Here is an 18,931-nt window from a genome sequence, read left to right as displayed (position 1 = left end):
CGGCGGACAGCGCGGCCCGGGGGGCTCCCGCCGCTCCCCCCTCCGGGGGGGCTCCCGCCGCCTCGCGGGGCGCGGCGGGGGCCGGCGAGCGGTGGCGGGGGCCGGCGAGCGGTGGCCGGGGCCGGCCGCGGCCGCCTGGGGGAGGCGGCGGGGGCGGCCGGGCGCGGGGCTCTCGAGGGGGCCGGGGGCCGCTCGCCCGGGGCCGCCGCCCGGCCGCGGGGCCATGAGGCCGCCGCGCAGCGCGGCGGGGGCCGGCGGGGCCGCAGCATGAGCAGCTCCTGCCTGGGGCTCCGCAGGGCCTGCGTCCTGCTCTCCGTCACCGCCGCCGCCGTCCTCCTCCTGCTGCTGCCCCGGGGACAGCCCCCCGCGGCGCCCCGCCGCCGCCCGCCGCCCGCCGCCGCCGGTCCCAGCGGGCCCCCGCCGAAGCGGGCGGGCTCCGGCGCGGCGCAGCCCGCGGGCAGCGACGCGCCCGGCGCTCGGGCGGGCTCGCGCGGGGAGCGGGGCGGCGGCGGCGGCCCGGGGGCCGGGGCGGGCGGCCGGGGCGGGGGCCTCGGCGGCACCGCGCAGCCCGCGCGGCAGGGCCGCCTCGGGCCTTCCCTTGGCTCGGCCAAGGAGAGCCTGGAGCTGAAGGACATCTTCATCGCGGTGAAGACGACGAGGAAGTATCACAAAACGCGCCTGGACTTGCTCTTCCAAACTTGGATCTCCCAGGCGAGAGGACAGGTGAGGGCTGGCGCCGCGGGGGACCTGCGGCCGAGGTTTCTCTGGGTGGCAGCTGCGCTTTCTCACCTCGCTGGGGTTAAGCACATCTTTCCTCGTGGGACTGAGGAAAACGATCTCGTCTAAGTAGTTCACCTGAGTGTATCGCTGAAAGAGTTCACTGTTGATTAAGCCGCTTTTGTACTATCTGGGGCCGCTGGTCCAAGCAGAAACAATTTGCTGATTTTTTATTTCTTTTTTAGGACTGAGTAAAATGCTAAATGGTAGTGAAAGATCTCTAGTGCTGATACATCTAAGCTACTTTTTTGGACACGCTGGTTCGATGATTGAAATTTTTATATAGAGCAATGTAGAATTTATTTCTTTGTTTAGGAATTTCCTTATATTCAAGCATTTTAATGCAGCTTTGTCCAGCACTTGGGACAAGACAGTGCTACCATCTGACACTCCACCCTGACTTTCATTCTTTTCTTTTTAGCTTGAGTAACAGCTGTGGATGACTCCTAGCCATAGAGGAGGTGAAGGGAAACATTCCCAAAAGGGATAGCTATTGTTATTTAGAAATTCCTTATCTGTACACTGGGGTAAGGAAACCAAAATCTTGGATGCTTTACTGAAATGGTTTCTTCTGGTTTGCACTGCAGAATCCTATCCAATAAGGGAAGAGCTGAAGTTGCTGGGGTTTCCCCTGCCGTGGCTAACATGTAATAAATTAACAAGATAAAATACTCAGGATTCTGTCTGGGAACTGACCAAAGTAGAAATTAGGCATTGAAATCCTTAATTATGGATATACTTTTCTCCCCACCCATTTGTGTTTCCTGCAGACATTTATATTCACAGACTGGGAGGATCAGGAGCTACGCCTGAAAGCAGGTAAGCTATGCCTCATAGAATTGTACTGTCATTTATAACAGTTTTATATTGGTCATACTTTCCCCAGAAGTCCTTATTTCATGCTATGTAAGCAATTAGGGAAGTTAAGATAGAGAAAATGGAGGCAATTTCTCCTTCCACAGGATAAAATGCTGTTCCTACTGGACAAGCAGCCTGGAGCTTCCTGAAATCTGGGTTCGCCTTTGCACCCAATTACTTCCTGTTAGTAAGCTTCAGTCTATGTGGTCCAAAGTTATACTAGGCATTTCCTTTGCTTACAGTCTCATGGCACTGATTATATATTGTGCAATCTAAACATATTTTTACGTACTTGGCAACTTTCAAGCCATACGCACAAATGGTGAGCACTGCCTGTCCAAAATTTTACTACCCATGCATGTACCATATGCACTTTAGATACACTGTACTAGTGCCAAATGTGCACTTTGTTTTTTTTAGACTATTCGTGCTTCTGATGGGGCTGATCTCTTTTTCTTTTCTTTTTTTTTTTTTCCTCCCTAGGGGATCATATGATCAACACCAACTGTTCAGCTGTCCACACGCGGCAAGCTCTCTGTTGCAAGATGTCTGTGGAATATGATAAATTCCTAGAATCTGGGCAAAAGTGGGTGTTGTTCTGGTTGACTATGTTTCTTTTACTTCTGTGCTCACAGGAAGCTTGGGTATCTTTCTCTGCTCCTGTGACAAAGGCAACATTATATAAAACATAGCGATGATGGTAGGGAAAGTGGTGCAGCAGGAAGCAGTATTTATAAAAAAGTATCATCTGAAACCTAGCAGGGGTTATTAATTTCAGTCTCTTTCCAGATACAGGATCTATGGATGCTTTCACCTTCCAAATTGTGTTATTCAGGATAATAGGATATACTTTCTGCTCCAAGTCTGAAAGATCAGGATGCAGCTTTAAACCTATAACTTGTTTCTTTGTCACTGCTGTGCAGTAATTTTATTATTTCATTTTATTTGAAGATGGTTTTGCCATGTGGACGATGACAACTATGTGAACCCACGGACTCTCCTGCGTCTCTTATCTGCCTTCTCACACAGCCAGGATGTCTATGTGGGGCGACCAAGTCTGGACCATCCCATTGAAGCAGCTGACCATGTCCAAAGTGATGGATCAGTAAGCAAAGTTTGCAATTAGGCTGAGAGTCATCCTAACCTATGCTTTTAAACCCATGAGAGTTCATAGGATCCCCCATAAGACCAAGTGATTTAATCCGCAAGCAATGGTCATTGTTAGAGACAGGGTGCTGGGTTAAATGGACCTTTGATCTGATCTTACATGTACATGCTTATGTACAATAGAGTTGTCTCCTGGGTGGATGTCTGCTTCTCTTCCTTTGCTCACATATTTGGTGATTTCCCTCACACTGAAGTGAGTAGGGCCTCCCCACCTTAACTCTTTCTTTTGCTTTAATGGTTTGGGGGGCCTGTTACTTGTTTGGGGGCTTGTTTTTATGTGTTTTTTTTTTGTTGTTGTTGTTTGAGAGCAGTATCATATTGTCACCATCTTGAACCAAACTCAGATGGATGACGGGCTCTCTCGGTATTTAAGGCATTTCCAATACTGATTGGTTACTGTGTTTCCAGGAAAGAAGCAAAGGTCTCAGTTGCAATATCCATATGTTAAGGGACAAGTTCTCACCAGGTCCTCTATGCTAACAGGCCTGAATGTAAATAATCCACTGTCCACAAAGTCAGTTATAAAGCAGCTTGTTAGGGAAAACTGCACAACAAAATAGTCTCCCTGGAACCAAGCATCCAATGAACTGTCTTTGATTTCCTCAGGAAGACTGAGTTGGCTGTGACCGTTGGCTAGAATTAGCAGGAGACAACTGGAATTGTGTAGCAGTGGGACTGTAGTTTTTCACTTCACATGTGCTCCCTCAGATGTGTGAACTTGATGGTTCACCTGGTGTCAGCTCCAAGGTGAAGTTCACTTTGAGAGAAAGCTAACCAGGCTTGTAGAAGCCTGAAGAACTAGGATGTCTGTAGTCTTGTTCTGACTCAAGTGAAGTATGTGATATCCAATAGAGCCTCAAATTCCCCTGCCTGCCCGGCCAAAGGGAGAAAAGCTGATTATCAGTAACTAGCATGTTTTTCTTGTTGCTTCTTCAGAAGACAAGCGTGAAATTCTGGTTTGCCACAGGTGGAGCAGGGTTCTGTATCAGCAGAGGTCTTGCTCTGAAGATGAGTCCCTGGGCCAGGTAAACACTGCTCCTAGCTGAGTTCTACCAATGTTTTTGGTAGGCTTTAAAGTGCATTTGATCTTGTTTCCTGTACTCTTACAGCCTGGGTAACTTCATCAGTACTGCAGAAAGAGTGCGTCTTCCTGATGATTGCACGATTGGCTACATCATTGAAGGGCTGCTGGAGGTAAAGTTGCTGCACAGCCCATTGTTCCATTCCCATCTGGAAAATCTGCAGAGACTGCGAGGCGAGTCTGTGCTGCAACAGGTAGGGCTAAGCATGTCCTGTTCTAATAATTACACCTCAGTCTGATCAGAAAGAAGGCTGAATAGATTTAGTACTTTCCAGTGAAGGAGGATGTCTACGGAGAGTAGCTCAGAGCTGTGTCCTGTCCATCTCCTTCATTTAAATAAAAAGTATACTTCCACCCTAGCCAGTTGGGTCATACCGCTGTCCCCTGTCCCCTCTTTCAGGGGCACATTCTACTATATTAAATCTAAATAATGGTGTTCCTCACTTCTTAGTCTCTGAATTTCCATGAGTCGCAATAGCAGCAGGTGTAGAATAAAGCAACATTTAATGTGGGAAAAGTATCTTTGCCTAACACAGTCTATCTTAATTCATGCTGTTTAACAATATTAGCATCAGAACTATAGCAAGTACCTCTTTGATAACTAAGACATAATTGTTTGATCATTTTTAAGAATAATTTGTCTGAATCGCAAGAAAACTAATCAGTGCTTAGAATAAATCAAACAGTTTTCTTTGTTTTGTTTTGGTTGTTTGTTGTTTTGTTTTGGTTGTTTTAAATTTCTGGGATACCTTTTTACTAACTAGCAGCAGATGGAGCTATAAGGCTATCAAGAATCTTTTTCTGCCTCTTACTGATAGCCACCATGAACAAAGAAAAGTGTGGTTTTGCTCCTGCAAAATGCTTGCTTATGTTTTCCTGGTAGTGTTGTTATGTAGTGGAAATGTACATTTGGGATGTGATGTAATCCCTTGTGTCAGGGAATTTAACTGTAGTCTAAATCTGGGCTTTTGGTGGTGATCATTGTTTCCCTGAGACTGATAGCTAACCCAAAATCCAGATCTGCAATTTGACAGAAGGCTGAAGTCTTCTTGTACCTTGCACATGCAGATTTCTTAATACAGTGCTTGTATGGAAGAGTAGCACTGAACTGGAATTCTAGAGATCTAAATTTTGTTGCCAGGTTTGTCATGTAGCAGTCCTTTGCACTCTGTTTAACATCCAAATGTTTCTATTTTTCTTCTGTGCTAAGGCTTCTACTTCAGACTTCAGACAATGTCTGGTAAGGATGAACATGTTGTTTAGCAAAGGTAGAGACATTAGCAGGATTGGTGCCCTTACAAAGCTTACTGTTGGAGGACAAGATGAGTTAAAACTAAACTTTCAACTCCTTTGTTTATGCTTCCAGCTTGCCTTTAGGTGAGCAACGGTCCACTCAATAGCTACCATCCATTGCCAATATTGCTTATGTCAAAACTGATAATCATTTTTCAAATGTAATCCACTTAAATCAGACAGGATCTTTGGAGTCTTTCTTCATACCTCATTAATAATCCTACCTCTACTCCGTTTTTCGGCATTAGTGTTACAATTTCTGAATGTTTATTTGCTTTTCCAGGTAACCCTAAGTTATGGAGACCCTGAGAACAAACACAATGTTGTGAGTGTGGGAGGAGTGTTTGGGCTTCAGCAAGATCCAACCCGGTAAGCGTCCACTTCCAAAACCAGATCTCCCTGCCCTGTTCATGTTTATCATCTGTAAGATGATTAACCCCACTTATTGGGGTTATTTTTTCATACCATTCTCTTGTCGCTGTCAAAGGTGGGTAGGAATGCTTTTTCTGCTCTATTAGTCTGCTGCACATTCAATGCTAAGATGTTCCTGGTCTAGAGAATTCCAATCTAATTTTTTTTTTCCTTCATAGATTTAAATCTGTCCATTGTCTTCTGTATCCTGACACTATCTGGTGCCCTACTAAGAAGATGTTCTAATTTTGACCAGTTGTTGACACCTGTATCCTACCTACTTTGCACAAAACAGGAGTTTGGACTTTTTTTGTCTCCCAGAAAAAAAAAAAATACCTACAAAGGAGGTAGACAGACTCTATTTCCAAAAGCAAGACTTTGATTGTATAATTATGGCAAGAAGGTGTTTGTTCAGCTGCAGCCTGGGACGTTCCAGAGAAGAAAATTTTCCGTTCCTTGTTCTTTGGTCCAGTGGCTCTTCATACAATGGCTACGGTCATATATATATATATATACAAGTCACTTTATGCTTTCATCTGATGTCATGTGAGCCCTGCCTAACACATGAATCTGTGCTCAGACACATCCTAGGCAAATGCAGTACTTAAAATGCTAGCATTCTTACTACTGTTACCAGCTTTGAGCGGCTCTCTTGAAGCTGAAGTGCTATAGCAGACTGCAGTCCCCATGGTGACAAGAGGGGAGAAAGTTTTTGCTTGTCTTTCTTGGGAACAGAATTGTTTAAGAACTTTTACGGCCTGCCAATATTACACTTCCTCTGCCTCTGGGCTGGAACAGGCTCTGCTTGTAACCACCAGAAATCCTGGAATTGCTAGGGTAGACAAGGGTGAAAGCCTTTGTCATGGGAAAACCCTGTGTAAGGAAAACCCTGTGTAAGCTTACTCAGGACTGCATAAGAGTTGCTTACAGTGCACATTCTTCCCAACAGTCCATGTGTACCTCCCATGGAGGTGATTGTCAGACTTGGTTCTCTTACCACTGAATGGCAGTGGTTGTTGATTATGATGGTGGTTTGCTAGGTCTAAGACTATTCCCTTCATATTTGATACTGAAGAAATATTTTTCAGGCTAGATAGTAATCGTTTCTCCTGCATTGCCCACAGCAGGTTATATGAGCTAGAGCATGCTCATTGGCTGGTGAAACACCCTGTTTTTGAAGCTGTGCCGTATCCTTTGCTGTCTGTGAGAGAGGAGGAATGCTAGATAGCTGTAATGCCCTGAGGAAGTTTTTGATGATATCATTTGAGGACCTTTAATTGTGTGACTGTGTTTACCCCACTTAAGCTTTACTTAAAGGTAATCTTTATTTAAAGGTTATCTTTTGAGGCTTAAATAAATGCTTGTTTTTACTCTACATCTTAATGTTTCAATAAATAGATCATGCAGTTGGTAAAAGGAAACTGCACACTTGCACAAAAGCAGAAGTTAAGTGCTGTAGCAGTATCACCTGCTGTTTTTTAAATAGAGTAAGCTTAGTTTTGAAAGTGGAAGAAATGAGATTCCGTATATTTAGTTTTCTGTTAGTCCAAACTTTGACTGTGCAATCTATATCTGATATGAGGAACAGCATTAAAAAATTACTTTACAAAACCACTGTGTACTCAAACTCTTCAGAAAATACTTGCTGGTTTAGTGCTAAGTCTGAGGCTGAATTAAGGGGAGAAAAATAGAAAGACATTGTATAACCTAGAATCATGATTTATGGCTAGAAGTGAACCTAGCAGGTTGCAGATTTTTAAACAGCAGTGACAAGCTGTACTGTGTATTTCCGCTAGTTACTTTACTTCCCGCCATTTGAAAAGTGGTATAATGTGGGCAAATACCTGCAGTGTTTTCAAGTATGAAACTTAGTGGAGGTATCAGCCTCCCAGAATATACTTTTCTTTGCACTGTATTTTTAAAAGAAACCTTTCAGTAACTGGATACAGTGTCCTCTCTGCATCATTTTACTTAGTTTCACTGAGGAGCTGACTGCTCCTGCAGCTTGTTCTTAAATTTCTCCTTTCCTTTATCCTTACCAAGGCAGTGCTTTGACCATGAGGCATGGGAATAAGAGTGCTGTAGGAAAGGAGATCAAAGTACAGCTAGCATAGCAGCTGTCTTACAGCAGGAACTCCTGTAACACTGACAGCCAGTTACAGACAGTGGAGGAGGACTTGTGGAACAGTAGGGTGTGGGATGTTCTGCCTCTCTATTAGGTCTTCTGCTAACCAGAACTCAGGCATCCTATGGTTTAATAATTTTGTTATTAATAGCTCTGGAGATTACTGATATCCATATAAACACCTGTCCTTTATTTTTTTAAACATTTGTTAGGTTCTTGTTTTCAACCTCCTGTAGCTGAAAGTTATGAAGCTTCATGAGCAGTTGATGAGATTTCATCCTCAGCATTTTCATCCTCAGTGATTTTTGAACTCTTCTATTGGAGTTTTTCTTCCTCTTCTACTGGGAGCAGCCTCTTGTCAGATACCACAGACAGCATGGACTGGGTGGTGATTAAGTGGCAAACTGCAGTTCAAAAATGGCAATACTTCATACTGGTGGCAGCAAAACTGAGTGGTAGAAGTTCCACGCTGTAGTCACTGCTCATCCAAAATTGAGTATGCTGCCTCTATCATGTCTAATGCTGGTAGGGTGTTTATTAAGCTGAAAAAGACCACATTATTCTGAATGGCAATACAGAACAGTTTGTGCTCAAGCTTCTTTTAAGGTTTTTCTTCTTGACAATACATTAGGCTCTATAGTTGTATCAAGGATGCAGCTTTTTAATCAAACTACTGTCTTATGATAAAATGATCCTATGAAATTAAATATTTAAGTATGTCAAAAGCTGTGCTTTGTGATGTTTCTTGACACATTGTCTACACCAAAAATGGGCCATAAACCCTGTAATACAGAAAAACTTGTCTCCTGTCAACCTGTTGATATCAAATGGCCAAAAAGCATATGGGAATTAGATGACTTTGGTGTGCAGAAGAAGAAATAGGGATGAGGAGAATTCTTGCAAATAATTGTGAAAGTGGAGTAAAGTAAAAGTATTGAAATAAGGACTAAGTGTTGTAAATCTGTACTGGCACCTTCCCATCCTGTTTCTGCATTTATTAAATATGCCACAGCAGTTCTTAAGAGTACTCCGAATGCAATGGATAAACTGGGTATTAGAAGCAGACTTCTGCTTCTATCAACAAAACATGTTAATTGGATGTATAAGTGCCTGTGCTGCTCTTCTGTTACGCAATGTCAACCCTGCAAATCAGGAGACATGCTTGCTACCACTTGAAGTAAACTGGTCGTAGTAACTTACGGATGACCTCTTAACTAGCTTTAGACCATATTTCCATTGTACCTTGCAGTAAATGGATATTGCCATGTAGGTGCTGCATGAGAAATCCTATATGCCTCAACCAAGTGGGTCCTATATAATTATAGCTGGTTTTCTAGGCACTGACTATTAGACTAGGGCTGCCTACAACCTTTATCAGCAGCTTTAAGTGGACAAAGCGGGTCCTTTCATCATCTGATTGATAAGAAGGTCTTCTGTGCTCTCACTGTGACGCTTTAGTTAGAATCGGAGGCAATAAACCTCAACTCTGTGCCTGTTGTCTGCTGGTTAGGCCCAGAAATGGCTCCTCGCTGTGCTCCTCGCTCCAGGGCAGTACGCCCTCCTTGCAGACGCCTTGGTTATGAGTCTGCCCGCTGCACGGCAGCGTGTGGAGCAGCGCCCGAGCAGGCTCAGCGGCTCCGGGAACGCTGGCTACCCGAGCCCGCGGTGCCCCGGCTCCGGCCCACGCGGCCAACCTTCAACCCCCGGCCGGGGAAACGGGGACTCGCGTGGCCCCAGAGCGGGGAGGGCGCTGCCGTGCGGCCCCGCCAGGCCGCGCCGCTTTCGGGCTCCGCCCGGCCCCCGGCCCGCCCCGGGCCCGCCCAGGTCGCAGCTCTACCGCAGCATGGAGCCGCACCTCAGCTTCCACGGCCGCCGGGCCCTGGTGACTGGGGCCGGCAAAGGTGGCCGGGGGCCTTGGGCCGGGCGGCGGGGGCCGGGCGGGGGCCGTGGGCTGACGCCGTGGGCTGACGCCGTCTCCCCGCAGGGATCGGACGCGCCGTGGCCGTGGCGCTGAGCAAGGCCGGGGCCCGCGTGACGGCGCTGAGCCGCACGGCGGCGGACCTGGAGAGCCTCGCCCGAGAGGTAGGGCCGGCCGCCGGCACCCCCGCGGGACCCCGCCCGCGATCCCCCAGCCCTGTCCCGGGGCGGCGTCACCGCCACCCCGGCGCCCCCGGCCCACCCGCGACGACGCTGACCCGGGCCGCCCTCGCCGCAGTGCCCTGGCATCGAGCCCTTGTGCCTGGACCTGGCCGACTGGGACGCCACGGAGGCGGCGGTGGGCGCGGCGGGGCCCTTCGAGCTGCTGGTGAACAACGCGGCCGTGGCGGTGCTGCAGCCCTTCCTGGAGGTGACCCGGGCGGCCTTTGACCGGTGAGTGCCCCGGCCTCCCCAGCTCCGTGCCTGGACTGTGCGTCCGGCTAGAAAGGCAGAAGGGTGCTGTCTGCCGAGCCTTAGGAAAACAGCCAGCGTAAAGGACTGTGGCAAAACGTTCAAGATAGCGGTATCCCTTATGAAAGCAGCAGCTGCATGGGTACCAGTCAGGTGGGGCTGGGGGAGATGGAAGGGGTAAGAAGGAGAGAGGGACACGAGCAGGCCTCTAACGTTCATTTTCACAGTGTTTTGTTGGCTGTTAGTGCTTTGGTCTGCTTTTTCTTGACTGTTTTACTAATTAAAAAAAAAAAAACCTTTCATACTCTTTTTAAACATTCAAAGGAAACTAAGAACAAAGGTTATTTCACACTGTTACTGAGTAGCCAGAACCTTGCAACATCACCTTCTAGATGGTACCCACACTTAACCCAGTCTGTGCAGGAGAAAAGAGCACCATTTGCTGGTAATCAAGCTCAGACCTTCCCAGAGCTTCTAATCTAGCCCCAGCTCAGTCACTACTAAATTGAAAGACAGTTGTTGATAAGACAATTTAGAAAGACAATTTAGACAATTTAGAAAGAGACAACAAAGCCAGCTAAAGGAGTATAAGAATAGTATCATAGAGTATCCGGAGTTGGAAGGGACCCACAAGGATCATCGAGTCCAACTCCTGGGTCCCAATGAAGGTACAAAAAAATGATCAAGATAGGAAATGAAATTTGCTTACTGCAGTGACTTTTGTTTTCCCCTCAAAAGAACCATAGTTCCAGATGTGTGTAAGCTTTAGGATACAGGCTACGCTGAGGCTACTTCCTTCTAAGATGGGTGTCATGCTTTGTCCGACATTATAGCTCCACATTTTCCATTTATAATATAGGCTTCATTTGTAACCGGACTGTAAAGTGCACAGATTCTACTTAGATCATTCTGTAGAACTAGCTGGTGAAAATCTGACCAAGGAAGGACTATATCACAAACAGAATAAAGGTTGCTTCTACCAATTTTATAGCAGATTCCCTATTTCAAAGTCTTGTGAAGATTTGATTGTCCTACGAAGAGCCACTGGCTGAGGCCCAGGGATCACTGTTTAAACTTTAATAGAACTGCTATATAATCTGCCAAAGAACAGAGTCCTGCTAGAAATGTGAGGATGCATGAGTGCACCTTCCCCTCTGCACAGGGGAAAAGGCCACTAACTAGCTTGCTTCCAGTGAATGGTTTATTGGTGAACACATGCCTAATTATTATTGGTATATCCATTCAGCTTGGCATCTCTATCAGTGTTCGAGTATCACCAGTCCTTCCAAGATACCAGCAGCATTTGTCCTCTCAAAACTATTCCTCTCTGGTCTGGGCGGCAACTACTGTGTAATTTTTAAATCTCATTTATCTGTAGGAGTCTTGATGTGAATCTTCGAGCTGTGCTTCACGTTTCCCAGGTGAGGATGAATTGTCACTTCAGTTGTCTCTAAGAACAGCAGCAACTAAGTTGTTCTCCATAGTGGAATCAAGCCCTGACAGGGGGAGGGCTAAGGGGACCATAATCCAACATTAACCCGACAGCTTGTGTGTACAATACCTTCACTCTCTTGCTTTGACCCTATCTCTTTCAAGTAGAAAGCAGTGAGGACTTCCTCTGGATGTTTTTGCTCTTTTGGCTACCCCCATAGCCCTTGAAGATTACTACTGAATGAAATAATGTTCTCTCCTGTTATGATTCTGGCATCTTTTTTTTTTTTTTCCTTCAGATTGTTGCTCGGCAGATGATTACACAGGGGATACCAGGTGCAATTGTAAATGTCTCTAGCCAGGCATCTCAGCGTGCCCTGCGGGATCATGCTGTTTATTGTAAGTGTGTGCAGCTCTAGTAGTGTTTATTTCATTTTTGACTAGCTGGAGACCCATAGCCACCAAGATGCTGGCTGCCAGCTCCGAGCAGAGTAAAATACCTCTCTGTGATCCAGACAAAACGCTATACACTTAAATGCCTCCCATTTTTCCCTTCTCTTGAAGGTTCCACAAAAAGTGCTTTGGATATGCTGAGCAAGGTAATGGCAATGGAACTGGGACCCCACAAGGTAGGATTATTTCTGAAAGAAAAGCGTGAAAGCTGAACGTGAGCATTTCTTCTCAGCGCAGTTTGGTTACATAGCGTGTTGCTCTTGGTCTCAGATTAGGGTGAACACTGTGAATCCCACAGTAGTTATGACGGACATGGGGAGAATTAACTGGAGTGATCCTCAGAAATCTGCTGCCATGATTAACCGGATTCCACTAGGAAAGTTTGCAGGTCAGTGTAGATCTGCTGCCAGGCTGAGGTCTTTCTCATATCCAGACCTTTCCCCTAATTGATATCACAGCCATAGGTACCTTGTTGTTTGTTTTGTTGTTTTTTTTTGTTTATTTGTTTGTTTTGAGCAAAGTCACGACTCTGGTGAGTGGCTGTGGTGGAATTTCTGAAGCATCTGACGAGGACATGGCAATCTTACCACCCCTGTTTTAGAGTCTTGTCTTTTAGGACAAGTGGAATGCCCTTACTCTATTGTTCTTGAATGTGACTGGTGGGGGGCATAGGTGCTTGCTGTGAACTAAGTTATGTCATTTGAGGACAACAAGGACTTGTGAATGTGTAGATCACACCAAGCACAGCTTGGAGGTTGGAGATATTTCCCTGCTCCAATTACTTGTAGAGGCCAAAGACATACTTTTTGGGATGCATGTTTCTCTAGTCCAATTTGAAAGGTGCACTGGATGTCCTCTATGTTTTGATTCCAGAGGTGGATGATGTGGTGAACAGCATTCTTTTCCTGCTCAGTGACAAGAGTGCTATGACAACTGGCAGCTCACTGATGGTTGATGGGGGATTTCTTGTTTCCTAAGATGACACCTGCATTTCACACCTGGCCTAATTTTCATACTAGTACTGCGTACATGTAAATGGGATAGAAAACATTGACAAAGACCCGGTGTTGCTGGACAAGAGGGACAGCAGGGCTGGAACTTGTATGAGAAGTGAGGCAAAAAGTTACCTTTAGGAGGCTGCTATATAATAAAGCTCACATACGCTGTCATGGAGAATGTTTATTGCACCAAATAAGGTTTTATCTTTGTCACTCTACATGATGATTAGAAACTGGATCTGTCTTTCTTCCAACCCTATTCCAACCCCTCCCACAATCCTTCAGAAGTTCTCCCTGTTCCATCCAAATCCACAGAGCCTGCCTGCACTTTCAGTGGGAAGGGAAAGAAGAAGTTAGCATACTCCTCGTTGCTTTCTTTGCTCTCTTTAGTAGAAAGGAAAAAAAAAAAGGAAAAAAAAACAGAGGCAACAACCTCAGCCCTGCTCTGCAGAGACTGGATTGTACGGGGAGGCCCTGCTAAAGACTGATGGGGGGGGGGAGCAGCACCATGCTGTCCTAGGGTGTGCACACAAAGGCAAATACATTGATTGCACAGGGCTGTTTCACTCACTGAGTTTGGCTAGTATCCAATAAAGCACCTAATTATTAGTTTTTCAGCTTCACATTTCATTTACTTCAACCCTTTCAGGGTCTAGTTATGATTCCTTTAACAGTCTCAGGCACATATCTGCTAGAGCACCAATTTGTTGACTATTAGCCACAGTAGGCTGGGCAAGGAGACCCCACTACTCTCCTAGTTGTTCTTGTCATTCACTACCATTGATATCAGCTCCCTCCCCACTCTCACAAGGATCTTCAGCATGTGTTTCACCTGCAGATAAAAAAACAGGCGTTCCCAGCACAGGATGAATATGTCAAGCCCTTTCAGCTTTGAGCTCAGGAGAGCCAAAACAGCCTGTTGCCCCAAGGAGCTACCTTGCCTTCCCCATTGGACTTCCCTGGGGGCTGTATAGCCCTCAGCTAGTCTCCTGCCCCCGCTGCCCCTTCACATCAACATTGACGTTAAATCAAAGAGACATTTAAAAAACACTGACTTCGTACATGATGAAGGGCCCTACGCATCCCAGCCCCCTCCAGAAACACCCAGCTAATATGCAATCTGTCAGAGGACAACAACATGCTGAGCCAGCACCTAGGCCACAGCCCTCAGAACATGGTGCACTTTTTGCCAGGCTTCTTCACAGGTGGTGGGCAGAGCACAGCCCGGATGGCTTCGTCAAACACCGTCTTCAAGCCCCGCTGTGTCAGGGCAGAGCACTCAAGGTACTTTACCGACCCTAGGGGAAAGAGAGCTCCAGCTCAACCACTCCAGTGCTAGCAGGAGACAGTGTCCCTCACCCACTCCAAAACAAAAATCTCAATGCCATGGAGACCTGCCAGCACATCAGACTCACCGATCTCTCGAGCCATGGCCAGACCTTGGGGGTAGGTGATGGGAGCCAGTTTCTTATCACGTAATCTTTCAATGGTGTCCTTATCATCCCTCAAGTCCAGCTTGGTGCCCACAAGGATGATAGGTGTATTTGGGCAATGGTGTCGGACCTCAGGGTACCACTGAAACAGAGATGCGTGATGAGAAAAGTAGCTGTGGCAGTAGATGCAGCCATGAGAATGCATTTACTATTAGCAAGGGTTTTACTAATATCTGAGATGGTGTCAACACCTGAGCAGGATACTTCTGCCTACAACTCTGAATATGCTGTGCAGAAAGAGATCAGTGCAAATGTAATAATGAAGCCATGGAAACATGGAATCATGACAGATAGCACCAGCCAGCTCTGCATACACTGCAGAAAAACTGCATTTCTGTTTCTAGGACATGCCTCCTCTTTAAGAGACAGATTTGAAAAGGCAGAAACTTAGCCAATGAATAAAGAGAACACCCCATGTAAAAATTGCAGACTATGACCTTTGTTTCTCGAAACATGAGTGCTAGAAACAGGCTTGTAGGTGTCAGTCACAGTGCTGAGTGGAGCAGTGGATTTCACTGGTTCCTCCCTTCCACTGTTGCACCAAGAAGGAGAACACATTACCTTGGCTCTGACATTCTCAAAGGACGCTGGACTCACAAGTGAGAAGCAGATCAAGAAAACATCCTGTGGAGAAACAAAAGAGCCAGTTGTGTAGAAGAGAACAGGTAGAGATAATGGAGGAAGGGTAGAGAAGGGAGCCTTACAGAAGACAACCTCCTCCCACCAGCAAGGACTGTAGCTGTATGAAACCCTTTCCCATTAAGGTGGCTAAACTAATTCAGATTTTGGACATATGACTTCATTTTAATTTACAGTACTTGACTCTACATGTTCAGAGCCTGTGGCCACAAACACCTTAGTGTGAGTCTTCACCCTGATGGAGGGGCCATGTAGCAATTGCTACAGCCAGGGAAGCAGTATTAGCGCAGCCCAATGGTGGGCAGTGCCACCAAGAGAGAATGGGAATATGGAACGTGGCTCAGCTTTACAGCAGCTCCACACCATTCCTTACACCTGAGCATTTATAGGACATGCATAACTGTTCAAACACCATTGTGAAGTAGGAACTAGAATGTGACAATCACTTAGGAGAAATTCAGCTGTGAGCCTCCTTGAACAACAAGAATTATGGCTGAAGTTATAGGAACTTAAAGGAATGAAGCCTGGATGTCCTTGGGAGCCTCCCTTTCCTGAAGTGAGAACAGTTAGAAGCAAGTCCAAGCACAGCACTCACCGTCTGTGGATAGGAAAGCGGCCGCAGTCGGTCATAATCCTCTTGACCTGCTGTATCCCAGAGGCCTAAGTTCACTGGCTTTCCATCTACCATGACATTGGCAGAATAGTTATCAAACCTGCCAAGGAAGAATCCACATCAGTGACAATCTTGTTCTCACCCACATGCGACTTTAGATGAAATTCAAGGGGCAGTGAATCAGGAGGGGTCACTGTGCAACACAGTTCCAGTGGGAGTACTCTGCCCTCTTCACACACACAGCCATATCACAGGCATACTCACATGTGCAGTTCATAGTCTCCTCACCCAGAAAACTAACTTTTGTACATGCACACATAAGGAGCAAAGAGTATCTGAAGCCCAGGCCATTACTCACACAGTGGGGATGTACTCTCCAGGAAAGGCATTTGTGGTGTAACTGATCAGCAAGCAGGTCTTCCCTACAGCTCTGCAGAGGATGAGAGTGACAAGCATAAAGAAAGGTACAGCAGAAAGCAGTGAAGCAGGAAAACTCACCCTTACCCCCACCCAAAAAAAGAGTTTAGGCAGAAAGTAAACATGTGAGGAAATGGAGCTGTAGCAGGCTAGAATTCCCTGTCAGGGACGAGGTCTGAACTCACCAGATGCATCCTGCCTCAGCATACATCTGACCCTGCTCTCTCCCACTCCTTTTCCCCACCTCTTCAGCCTCAACAAAACACCAAGAAAAAATTATTTGTTCCAGAAACCAAGAGGGGGAAAAAAAATAAGGTTCTGTGCTGGGCTTGCTATTGCTCAACATGTCCATAATAACCTAGCAAAATGGGTAAACAGTGAAATGAAAAAAAAGTGCAAAAACACACTGTTCAAACTCCTCAGACATAGGAATCGAATGTCAGTAAATATAAAGGGGGGAAAAATAAGTAGCCACAAAAAATAACAACAACAACAAAAACTTTAAAGTGACTACAATCAGTTTGGAAAGAGATTTTGGCATTGGCGTGGATCACTAAAAATATTGGCTCAGGGCTTTGATGAAGGCAGATGGCATTGGTCAATCCAGTGGTGGCAGCTGGCACAAGTTGGGCCTTGGTGACAATAGCGTTAGCATATGAACTTTAGTTATCCCTGTAGAATTAGAGAGAAGCTTATTTATAACAGAGGAGTAATGGGAGTGGAAATGACCTATTTATCACTGTATAAGTTGTGCGCTGTGGAGAGCCTTTCAGGGAAACTGATAGTGAATGCCAGTGACAGGGACAGCTGGTGGTTAGTGCTTGAGTGAACCTGAATAGCCAGCCAAGAACTGGGTATTCTCTACCCAATTCTCACAAAAGTGACGTGAGAGACTTGAAGAGAGAGCCTGCAGGGGACTGCACAATGGTGCACTGGGACGACACATAGCACAGCTAGAACCACTACACAAACTAACCCTGCTTTTCCCCTGGACCACATCTCCTCCCTAGAAGAACAGGGAGGTTGTGTAAAGAACAACTACACTGACCTGTCCAACTCTTCTCCTGAACTGACACCTTACCCACCACGCAGGGCAGTCACATCGTTTGTAGATCATGGATATGTGTGTCTTTTAAGTGGTTTGGTATCCGAGTTCATTTAGTCTCTGCGCTGTCAATTTGGTCTTAAATAACACCACTGGTCTGCAAGCCTTTGAGTTGAAATCCATTTCCAGCATGCCCTACTCCCAGCTGTTACTGCCCTCTCCATCATAACGTTGTGCTGTTTTGGTGGGTGACTCTTTCTCCTACCGCTCTTTAGCCTCCTCAGGTTAGAAGCTGGAACACTTCACTCCAAATGCATATTTAAGGATGTGGCATGCAGGAGAGGGTGGAAAGACCAGTCCTTGCCTAAGACCAGTTCACATTTAGTACTCTGCATCTCAGCTCCATGCTTGCTATGGTGATCAGAAAATCATAGTATTAGGAATGAGGAAAAACGCACAGGACAAGCTAGGAAAAGTTACAAAGCACCATAAATCTACTGCACGCCTGCATCTGGAACGCAGATGCGTTCTCAGAAAAAGCCAAGAGAGAAGAGCAAGGATGGCAAGACACGTGGTGAAACCAGAAACGGCGATGTATTTCACCTCAGAACACAAACAACAGAAGGAGATACGAGAAAAACCTATGAAAGTCGAAATTTTTTGGAAGGGGTACTTTGCAACAAATCACCCCTGTACGGTGAAAATAGTCCAACGGGGACCCCTGGCAGGACGCTGAGGAGGCGGCCTCGAGGCCCAGGCAGCGCAGGGTTTTGTTCCCCGGGCGGAGCGCCGCCAGACGCGGGGCCCGGCAGCGCCCGGACACCGAGGCTCAAGTTTGCGAACAGGAGGGACCGGGGCGCGCGGGGGCAGCGGCAGGGCCACGGCACCGGGACCCGACCTCCCGCCCGCCAGGACCCCAGCACCGCAGCGCGGCCACCGGGAGAGCGCCGGGGGCGGCGCCCGCGTGGCCTCCGCTCGCCGCGCGCCGCCGGGAGCCCCGGCCCCGGCCCCGGCCCCCGCCGCCGCCCCGCGCCTTTCTGTCGGCGCCGCGGCGACCCCAGGGGAGGGCGGCGGCGGGCGCGGCCTGACGGGTCCCGCCGCCGCCGCCCGGCCCGGAGCGGGGCCTCCCGCCCGCCGGGCCGCCGGGCCCGGGCCGCGGGGCGGGGCGGGGCCGGGCCGGGCCGGGCCCTCCCCCCCGCCCTCCCCTCCCGGCGGCGCCGCCGGCTTCGGGCCCGCTTTGTCCGGGGCCGCCCGGCTCGAGGCGCGGCCGGGCCGGCCCCGCCGCCGCCCGCGGCCGCCGCGCACTCACCCGTCGCCCACCACCACACACTTGATCGCCTGCATCTGCCCGCGATGGCGGCGCCGCCGCGACTCCGCCGCAGTGACAGCCCGCGGGGGCGGGGAGGCGGGGGGCGGGGCCTGCGGCGGGGGCGCGGCCTAGGGTGGGGGGCGGGGCCGGGCCGGTTCGCCCCGCGGCGGCGCTGCGGGCCCCGCTGCAGCCTCAGGGCCGGGGCCGGGGCTCGGCCCCCGATCAGCGCCCGCCGCGAGGGGCTGCGCGGGAGGAAGGCGAAGGGCGCTGCCAGCGGCCCTCGTCCCGCCCCGCCTCCGGGCCACCCCCGCTCCTCCTCCTCCGGGCGGCGGCCACCGGCTGGCGGCGGCGCTCCCGGCCGTTACAGCAAACCCCCGGCGGGCAAGTCCCGCGCCCCCCGGCCGCTGGGGAGGCCGAGGGGTGCTGCTGACGG

The 18,931-nt window shown here is 48.2% G+C and overlaps 3 protein-coding genes across 5 annotated transcripts; 2 read left to right on the top strand and 1 right to left on the bottom strand.

The window, feature by feature from the left end:
• Positions 1-116: 116 nt before the first annotated feature.
• On the top strand, positions 117-8,525 carry RFNG (RFNG O-fucosylpeptide 3-beta-N-acetylglucosaminyltransferase). Its single transcript, XM_013197916.3, has 8 exons — positions 117-723; positions 1,548-1,596; positions 2,119-2,221; positions 2,587-2,740; positions 3,739-3,827; positions 3,912-4,077; positions 5,460-5,545; positions 5,767-8,525. The coding sequence occupies exons 1-8, from the start codon at positions 268-270 to the stop codon at positions 5,831-5,833; spliced, it is 1,170 nt and encodes a 389-aa protein (XP_013053370.3). The 5' UTR covers positions 117-267; the 3' UTR covers positions 5,834-8,525.
• Positions 6,039-18,647, bottom strand: RAC3 (Rac family small GTPase 3). Of its 3 annotated transcripts, none has more exons than XM_066980453.1 (6): positions 18,499-18,647; positions 16,086-16,157; positions 15,710-15,827; positions 15,037-15,099; positions 14,398-14,557; positions 6,039-8,254 (listed from the first exon to the last, which is right to left on the bottom strand). In XM_066980453.1, exons 1-6 carry the CDS (start codon positions 18,531-18,533, stop codon positions 8,250-8,252), a joined length of 453 nt encoding a protein of 150 aa, XP_066836554.1. In that variant the 5' UTR covers positions 18,534-18,647; the 3' UTR covers positions 6,039-8,249. The 3 variants fall into 3 exon arrangements, with proteins under 3 accessions (XP_066836554.1, XP_066836552.1, XP_066836553.1); XM_066980451.1 differs by lacking the exon at positions 6,039-8,254 and adding an exon at positions 13,146-14,280 and having other exon boundaries at positions 18,499-18,643; XM_066980452.1 differs by lacking the exons at positions 6,039-8,254; positions 16,086-16,157 and adding an exon at positions 13,146-14,280 and having other exon boundaries at positions 18,499-18,640.
• Positions 9,455-13,153, top strand: DCXR (dicarbonyl and L-xylulose reductase). Its single transcript, XM_048050319.2, has 8 exons — positions 9,455-9,613; positions 9,697-9,794; positions 9,928-10,082; positions 11,479-11,521; positions 11,831-11,930; positions 12,096-12,160; positions 12,255-12,372; positions 12,858-13,153. The coding sequence occupies exons 1-8, from the start codon at positions 9,556-9,558 to the stop codon at positions 12,959-12,961; spliced, it is 741 nt and encodes a 246-aa protein (XP_047906276.1). The 5' UTR covers positions 9,455-9,555; the 3' UTR covers positions 12,962-13,153.
• Positions 18,648-18,931: the final 284 nt, after the last annotated feature.

The sequence above is a fragment of the Anser cygnoides genome, chromosome 19 (genome assembly GCF_040182565.1).
Source record: "Anser cygnoides isolate HZ-2024a breed goose chromosome 19, Taihu_goose_T2T_genome, whole genome shotgun sequence".
Lineage (NCBI taxonomy): Eukaryota > Metazoa > Chordata > Aves > Anseriformes > Anatidae > Anser > Anser cygnoides.
This window is presented reverse-complemented; position numbering and strand designations above follow the sequence as displayed.

What these genes read in the sequence shown, in the direction of transcription:
- RFNG (XM_013197916.3), top strand. Translation starts at nt 268, where the DNA reads ATGAGCAGCTCCTGCCTGGGGCTCCGCAGGGCCTGCGTCCTGCTCTCC. An exon ending in ATGTCCAAAGTGATGGATCA is followed by an intron (nt 2,741 to 3,738) that starts GTAAGCAAAGTT and finishes TTGCTTCTTCAG; the next exon opens with AAGACAAGCGTGAAATTCTG. An exon ending in AAGATGAGTCCCTGGGCCAG is followed by an intron (nt 3,828 to 3,911) that starts GTAAACACTGCT and finishes GTACTCTTACAG; the next exon opens with CCTGGGTAACTTCATCAGTA.
- DCXR (XM_048050319.2), top strand. Translation starts at nt 9,556, where the DNA reads ATGGAGCCGCACCTCAGCTTCCACGGCCGCCGGGCCCTGGTGACTGGG. An exon ending in CTGTGCTTCACGTTTCCCAG is followed by an intron (nt 11,522 to 11,830) that starts GTGAGGATGAAT and finishes TTTTTCCTTCAG; the next exon opens with ATTGTTGCTCGGCAGATGAT. An exon ending in GCGGGATCATGCTGTTTATT is followed by an intron (nt 11,931 to 12,095) that starts GTAAGTGTGTGC and finishes CTTCTCTTGAAG; the next exon opens with GTTCCACAAAAAGTGCTTTG.
- RAC3 (XM_066980451.1), bottom strand. Translation starts at nt 18,533, where the DNA reads ATGCAGGCGATCAAGTGTGTGGTGGTGGGCGACGG. An exon ending in GGAGAGTACATCCCCACTGT is followed by an intron (nt 15,828 to 16,085) that starts GTGAGTAATGGC and finishes CTTCCTTGGCAG; the next exon opens with GTTTGATAACTATTCTGCCA. An exon ending in CGCTTTCCTATCCACAGACG is followed by an intron (nt 15,100 to 15,709) that starts GTGAGTGCTGTG and finishes GTTTCTCCACAG; the next exon opens with GATGTTTTCTTGATCTGCTT.